The sequence below is a fragment of the Austrofundulus limnaeus genome, unplaced genomic scaffold (assembly GCF_001266775.1).
Source record: "Austrofundulus limnaeus strain Quisiro unplaced genomic scaffold, Austrofundulus_limnaeus-1.0 Scaffold101, whole genome shotgun sequence".
Classification (NCBI taxonomy): Eukaryota; Metazoa; Chordata; class Actinopteri; order Cyprinodontiformes; family Rivulidae; genus Austrofundulus; species Austrofundulus limnaeus.
This window is the reverse complement of record NW_013952503.1, coordinates 843,550-852,042: the sequence shown is the minus strand read 5'-3', so window position 1 is coordinate 852,042 and position 8,493 is coordinate 843,550. Positions and strand designations below refer to the sequence as shown.

At 36.4% G+C, this 8,493-nt stretch overlaps 1 protein-coding gene across 2 annotated transcripts in view; it reads left to right on the top strand.

The window, feature by feature from the left end:
• The window catches only part of cops7a (COP9 constitutive photomorphogenic homolog subunit 7A), a 27,905-nt gene that overhangs the window by 8,146 nt on the left and 11,266 nt on the right, over positions 1-8,493 (top strand). For both annotated transcript variants that reach the window (XR_001310625.1, XM_014013446.1), the window contains exon 3: positions 4,019-4,094. Coding sequence is in view for 1 of the 2 variants with exons in the window: in XM_014013446.1 (XP_013868900.1) it covers positions 4,019-4,094 (76 nt within the window). In the remaining variant the exon portion in view is untranslated. The remainder of the gene's footprint in view (positions 1-4,018; positions 4,095-8,493) is intronic.

Below are 8,493 nucleotides of genomic sequence, written 5' to 3'. Positions count from 1 at the left end.
CTTTTTCCACTTCCGACCTCCATCCAAACTTCGCGCTCTAGTGGCACTGCATTGTGACGTCACGTGAAACCCTCCTATTATTTTGTCTACTTATTTGGTCTGTAAATACGTCAGTTAGAAAATGTCTCAGACTGCAGACTGAAGGAGAAGTAGTATTTTCCCAAAGGAATGCATGTCTTCTGTCTGAATCCACAAGTTGGTTATTAAGGTACATCCAATGATTATTTTACATAGTCTAATTAATGTTCATCCAGTGGTTCATGAGATATTTTGCTAACAGATATACAAATGAAGATGCATTGATCCATATAGAAATAATAATGACACTAACAATCATGCAGTTTAAATCTTGTAGCTCCACACATCTTCAGTTACAGAACAGAAGTTGCTTCATCTTTATTCTTTAAATTTTCCATGTAGCATCCAAAGCCGGACCTTATCGATACRAAGTTATTTGATCGATACATTACTTACAATATGTTGCTTTGTTCCAAAAATAAAATGCTGCACCGGAGCATCCGGTCAGAGGCAGATTCAGGTATAAACACTATAATAAATAAGCATGTCGCATAATTATTTAATTGGCTCTGATTGCACAACAGAATCAACATGCTAATATTTAGCTTCCATGTTTAGCTTGTTCTGTAAAAAGCCAGCTGTATTTGACGTCATGTCATCATGTCACAGACGGGTCACATCAGGGTCGTGAAGAGTTCACAAAGGAGTCAGCTGGAAGTCGATTTTAAAATATAATGTGAACGTCCACGCCAAAAGACCTGAATCAGAATTGGACATTGAGCCCTGCAGTGTGAACGTAGCCTTAGTTTCTGTTTTTTGTCACTTTGTTTATTATTAGCGTTCATGCTAACAGCATTCATTCTAACCACATTTGACCTATTTTCCTCCAGTTCTCTGCAAATGTGCTCATCTTCCTCATTTTTATCAAGATCCTCTTCGTCTTCCTCCACAGCTTGTGAATTCTCCGATAACACTTCTCTGAAAAACATTGCCTTTATTGTYCCAGAAGTCTCACAGCAAAATGAAAGTTTTAGCTGTTTTGACATGAAGGCTCTCACTTCCGCCGGTGGAAGCAATATGTCAAAATAAAAGCACTAACTTGCGACCGTTTAATGTAATGACTTATGGTTTAGGGCTTTAGTTCCTTGATGTACATTGTAATGATGATGATGCTCAAAGGATATATATTAACTGTAAACAGTGTGCTACAGAAAGAAAAGTATTTTTCTGTTGGTTTTAAAAAAAGCAAAACAACTGATGTTTGCTTCAGTTCATTTGACCTAAACTTGATAGAAAGTACTACAGAGAACTAAATAACATCCCACGATGTAAATAAATAATATGTGAAACACTGTTCTATTTTCTGAGGTAGCTGAGAGCTAGTGTGGGGAAAGTGATTCTTGACATCTGGGTTATTGAATAAATATAAAGGTTTTGAATGACTTGTATGACACAACAGCTTGCCATTTCTCCACTAATAATGACCAGGAAACTTTTCCATGCWGCTGATTTGAAACAAACTGGAATATATTTATGTTTCTGCATATTACTCTGGAACAACCGTTCATGTTGTGTTTGTTGTAGAGATTAAATAAACTGTATCTTCCTCGTGTTTCTTCTGGCGGTTAGTAAAAAGCTGTTAAATAAAACATGTTCCTGTTTCTAGATGGAAACAACGATCAGCTGTGACAAATTTATTTGTCGTGTACTTCAGTGTACCCACGCCAGACGTTTGTACTGTGACGGATTGGTACAAACTTGTACCGTTACACCCTGAATAGTCTCTCACAATGCTACAGTCACAACTGAGCTGTGCAGGAAAACATATTAACACTTCCTGTCTTTGGTATCTACTTAGACGTGGAAGACCCATGGAAAAATCTGATGATGCAAATAATCCATCAAGATTATATGTTTTGAATGAAACATTTCTTTTTTAATTTGTCCTATACTGTAAGTAGAAAGTACTTTTATCACATTTCTGTTCCAAATTAACATCCATCCACATTCTTCACCTGATTTTTTCCTATACATTGAATTTATAACAGCATCATCACACCTACAGAGTTAATTATCAGAATATACAGGAATTTATAACCATTATTGTGGAAATAAAATCATACTCCAACACTAGATCTATTATTAGAAAGCTCCTGAGCAAAAAAATTAAAAGCATATCTGACCAGCCGTAATTTTTGCAAGGGATTTGAAGCACTATTCCGAACTAAACTGTGAAATTGCATTTGTCCTCATTTACTAAAAGACTATAATGTGACTTCATGCTGATGAAATGGAACACAAGCATCACTTCAGAAAATTGAAGACAATATTGTGAAATTAAATGTCTGAGGGATGCGGCTATAAAAAAATTTCCAGCCCTGTGTTTATTGCAAATGAGCAAGAGAGGGGGAAAAATGGCCAGGTTAAATTTGTGATTGAGGAAATGAGAAACATGAAACTATGACTCAGACAAAATAAAAACATATTGAAGCAAATGAAAAATATGCAACAAAGGATGATCATTCACTCTTAGTTTGAATCCGCATTTGTCTACAAGTTGTCTTTATTCATAATTTAAAAGACTGTCCTCTAAAGAAATGTATGAATTAAAAAGTGCAGAAGTTCTCCTAAACAAGAGAGTGACAAACCTTTGATGCCACACAAAGCTTCTGTGATTTTTCAGCTTGAATATGTTTCCTTTTTTCTGCTTTTTAATCAAAGGAAAGGCTTTATCCTACTCATAGATTATTCACTTTCTTTTTGTTCTGTTTTATACGATGGAGTATTAGGGCCTGACTGAGATTTTTTTTAAATAATGAGAATAAAGTCCAAATAATACAAGGAAAGCCTCTTTGAAATCGACACGGTCGTTTACACAATCGTTTCAAAAGTCCTGCTACTGATCATTTGTTGCTGATGTGTTAAAAGATTAAGTATTTCTTTATTTGTTAAACACATATCAAAGTATAACTTCAGAAGATGCTCAACATTYCTCATTTTAAYACAGTGGTAAGACTTCTTTAAGGTGTAGGAGTTCACAATTATATCAATATATTCTAATAATTATACGACTTAATTCTTGTAATATTATGACTGTATTCTCATATTATTACAAATAAATTCTTACTTAAACCCTTACCTTGTAATATTAATGGCTTCATTCTCGTATTCTTTCAACTTTTTTCTGGCAGTTATTGCTGCTTCTTGACCAGGTCATCATTGTAATGAGAATTGGTTCTCAACTGACTTACATGTTAAAATAAAGGTTTAATAATAATGATATTATGACTTTATTTTAGTTATTAAAAATATAACAATTCTTGTAATCTGGCTCTAATAMTCCGTTGTAGTTTTGTCTTTAGATAAGTTGATAATATTTGCTAATTGTACAATTTTTTTCGTCACATAGCATTCCTCTGGCAAAAAGAAAGATAATTTTGAACATTATCAAGCATCAACTTTTCAAATGTGTGATTAACAGAATACAATTTTTTAAATTTAGTTTTCTTTCCTTTCCTGTTTAAAACTTGTCAAATCAGTGTTACAATGATAGAAGTAAGACAAAATGCACCTCAGTCCTTTTAAATTTTAAGTCTAACACCTGACTGGTTAAACCAAAAAAATAAAAATAAAAAAAAACGGTAGGAAAGCATCTGCCTTGCCTGGTGGGAGTCTTGGACACCTCAGGTGTTTTTTGACGAGCAAAAAATTTGCAATTAAAATTCTTAATATGGTCTGGTTAGTCTTTGAGAAACRGTGTGAGTGACCAGGGATGTAAAATGTAATCCGATTCAAAAGATCTGCAGACAGACATTGATGTGCATATTAAACCATCTTCCTTTTCAGACTCGAGCTTTTAATTTATTTATTCTTATGGTTTTATTGGTGTTTCTAACCTTTACAGTTGCAGTTAGACATTTTGTCAGACCTACTCAGTTTGGATRGATGAAATGCAATTGTATGTTTTTCATTTTTCTTTTACCTTGTTTCCAAACCACAGCTGGAGAATGGCCCTCATGCACCCGTGTACCAGCTCCTGAACCTTTTTGCCTATGGAACCTACTGCGACTACAAAGGTATTGCAGCGGCAGCACTATGTAAATAAGTAATGGAGTATCCCTGCAACTCTTTATTGAGCTGTATTTCTTTGCAGCGAGGCAGGCACCTCAACACCGAGGCTTTAAACAATCTCACATGAGTCATTGACAGGCTGTTTAATAACAGAGAAAAAAAAAATTACTGGCGCACATTCATTTTTTTGTCCAGTTTTCTCCAAGTGTTCTTAATTTTCTGTGTTGTTTCACTCCTCGACAGTGGCACACGCAGTCGATAAACCAATATTTTCTGACTTAATTTGTCCTCCGTGTAAAACATCGGGAAGCTTGAGTAAGAAATATACCGTTAATTAAGTTGAATTAAATTCTGAACGCTAACCGATAGCTTAGAAAAATTACACACCCTGGTCTGTTGCTCCTCTTCCTTTCTGGAGTGTATTGGCTTTCAGATTTTTTGTGTCGTGAAACCTTTTGACGAGCTGTCAGCACTGCTGTCTCAGGAGGGTCTGAGTCCTGTCATCAGGGGAGCGAGCCTGCAGAGATGTGGTCACTGGATGCAAACCTGCTCCCCCAACTTTCTCCAGTCTGACTGCTTAAACAGCTCAGACCCCTCACCCGAAACCACAGTGTAATATAACATTTCAAAGTATTAAATTACCTAAACTATTTTTGCCAGTTAAGTCCTTGAGAAAAACGACACCTAGTTACAAACTGACATTTACTGTTGAGGCCAATTTAGGGTTTGGTTGCAAGTCATAAAAAGCTTGTGTCGTTAGAGTTCCATTTCGCTGATGGGATTCCGAAACTGCACCGATCTACAAACTTAGGTGCAGCTTCTTCATAGGGTTCAAAAGTAGCCAGCAGCTGGTGAAATTCACCGTGTAAAATCTCTATTCAGCCACATTGTCACCAGCTAATTCTGCAGTGATCCAGTTGTACTGGGAAATAGGCATGTCCTACTTATAAGTCATGAATTTAAACTTGTCCAGTGGGAGTTCCCATTCAGAAAGACTGCAGTGGAGTTAGTTTCAGGTTGAATATTGGATATTTGTGCTCTGGGATTTTAGCGTTGTCCTCCAGTCTAACCCGGTACAGGCTGTCTGATTTCTGTCAGCTGCACTCTGGCTGCTTGTTCCTTCTCCACATAGTGGTTCACTTAGAGACCATCAATAAATTACCAAATGAACAACCCTTTAGAAACCAAAATCAATAACTTTTAGGTAATGTTACCCACTGACACAAAACTAATGTCAAATTGTTCCACTACATTAGACACACGACACGCTCCTTTTTATCTGATTTTATGCACATTTGTTGATTTTTCTTCAACATACATTTGGTACTGTTATTTCTACTTTATGAATGACATGACATTCATCACTAAGATGTTTTCTTGCCTCACCACAAGCTAGCTGTGGATGGAACAATAAAAATGAAACATTAAATTATTGAAACTCTTATTAAAGGGGACATGTCATGCTTTTAAATTTTTTTTTTGACATTTAAATCATTCAGTTGTGGTCTACATTAAGTGGAGCTTTGGTCTGAGTTCCTGGTTATTGTAGCTGTACTAACCCCTCCATCACTTTTTTGATCTGTGACTTGGAGCAACTCGTTTTGGCACTGTCTCTTCAAATGCAAATGAGGCGTTTCACACCCTGTCCCACTCCACCCCTTTCAGCCATTTTGTAGTTTGATAGCAGAAAAACGATTATGTAGTGGAACAAAACTTTTTATACACAATTGGATTAGAAGGTGTCGACAACAGAAGACTTGTTCATCCAGCCTTACATGGAGCCAGAGTCTGACCCAGAGCCAGAGGAGGATGAAGACAACCAACCTGCAGAACTGTAGATTTGTGAGATTGTTTAGCTGGAAGTCCATGACCTTGTTTAGCAGTTCCGCAGCAAATACTGTGACGTTATTGTTTAAAAAATGTAATGGTGAATAGAGAAAACTGAATAGATTGAAAAACAGCAGCACTGGGAGAAACTAAATTAAACTTTTCTACACTCCTAGAGACTCCCAAGTGCACAACAAAATGCATGTGACTGCTAAAAAAGTGGATTTTGCATATGTCTCCTTTACATGATACACAGATATTCTCACAACACTCAGTCAACACTTGGAGACAAAATGAAAAAATTCTCACTAATTTTCTCAAAAACTGCAGATTCTGGACTCTTCAACTCCTAGCCTTGTTCCAGATGCCAGGAAARTTCATTAGATGTTCTACAATACACGTTGTATTTTCATGGGGGTGGCCCCTTTTGATTGATCTCTATAAATGATCAGCCCCTACTTTTTCTACATAGCCCCCTACTCCTAAAACTTTAACTCCTTATATGAAAGTTTTTTTTCCTGTGGTTTAGACTCACAGGATGAGTAAAGAAAAGCAATTACAGGCGAACACGGAGGCAACAAAACATCCATCATCACCATGTAATGCATAAATGCTCTGCCTAGCGAAGAAAAAGTCCCACACTTAATATTGGAAGACTGTTTGACTGCCTTTGACATTAATTAAAGTGCACAATCTTCTTGGCATTGTTTCAGTAACTTAATGCAACGTCTCAAACAGCCCTGTAGAAATGAACTATAATTTTTGCATGATTGTTGTAATTGTGTACATTTTGCCAAACAGGCTGGATAATGGTAACAGAAAAAGACACACAACAATGTTTTTACCAACGTTTAGCAGCAGTGACTGACTAATAGAGTTTAAGCCCTTTTAATGAGACATCTGTTGCATTTCTATCTGCTGCTGTAGACTGAATGTTTACAGTTTTTGTTTTAAACACAGTTTTATTTTTGTATTCAAATAAATTAAAAACAAATTTATTTTTCAGGATTGAGACTAATTAAGAAATATTGGTTAAAATATGGTACCATAAAAATGAATAGACATTTAAATTGTTATTTGCAGTTATTTATGTGGAAAGTTGTCTAATAAATTGTATTTAGACAGCCACATAACCACAACATTCATTTCATGTCAGGATAAATCACATACAGTGGAGTCAGTGCAGCACTGCGTCCTTGTCATTTAGTGATTTATTTCTGTGATCTTAGACAACGYAGGTTAAAATATGGACTATAACCCGTCCAGCACTTGATCGTAGTGCGTTCAATAAAACAAAACAAATAGGTGAGCATAAAAGGAGGAAAAAATATATCAAGACCTTCAAAAAGTTTGGTTTGTAGGTATTTACCTAACTTCTAACACTCACATCTGTGGTTCTTTTTGATTTCTTGCAGTTTTTCTCAGAGTATGAGTACTTCAGTTTGGTTATTCACTGATACAGAGTGTTTACTAAGTTAGAACCTAGACATTACACGTTGACCTTAAAAATCATTTCTTTTATTTAAAACAAGGTGGCTCTCCTTCCTTATAGACCTAAAGCCCCTCTGACTGGATCAAATAAAATATACAGCATGATATATACCAGTACTGTAGAGTACAGTACAAAATGTCCGCCTCTGTGAAGACTCTGAGTGTTGGAGTGTTACTTTATTCCCATTGTGAAATATGAACGCAAAACTTGAACCATGAACCAAAAAGCTGTTAACATCATGAATGCTGCAGAAATGTGGTTTTTAAGAAGAATGCTCAAGATCTCATATACTGACACAATGCYCAAAGAAGAGGTGTTCACAAGAGCAAATGAAAAAAATCATGCTGGGACAGGCCAGTTTATTTGGACACACCTTGAGGAGGGAAGGGTTAGAACATCTTGTATCACCTGGAAAAATAAAAAGAAGTTGTGGACGACAGAGGGAGAAGTTGACAGATGGCTGGAGCTTGACCCACCGACCTCCTGCAGCTCGTGAAAGCTCGTATAGAACAGAGATTCTTAACCCATGGGCAACTGGGCCGCGAGCGCCACCTTGAGGGCCTCAAAAGATCAACAGTTTTTAACTTTGGGCCGCAGAGGGCCGCGGGACTGCATTGATTTTGAATAAAGTGCAATACACTTTCTCACCACTAGTAGCAGTAGTGCGCCAGTCAGATGTTTAACAACTTTAATATGTAGAAGAAGAACCTTAGAAACCTTCCGAGAATGGAAACTTATTTTAATTGAAAAGTAGAAGCAAAAATGAAAGTAACTCTTCAAAAAACACCAAAGTTTGTCACTAATATGAAGTGCAGCTTCTGTTTTTACCATGCAATATAGGGCTGCAACGATTAATTGACGACTATAATCGATTATTAAAATAATCGATGACTAATTTAATAATCGATTAATCGTTTTCTTTTTTCTTTTTTTTGTTCTTTACTTTGTTTTTCTCTCCAAACTGCTTTGACACCTTCCACTGCCACATCTGCCTTTCTGTCTTTGACACACATGTGCAGTAGTGAAAACTGACGTCACAAGACATTATACAGACAGGCTCTGGTATCATGGCTGCCTGTCAACGG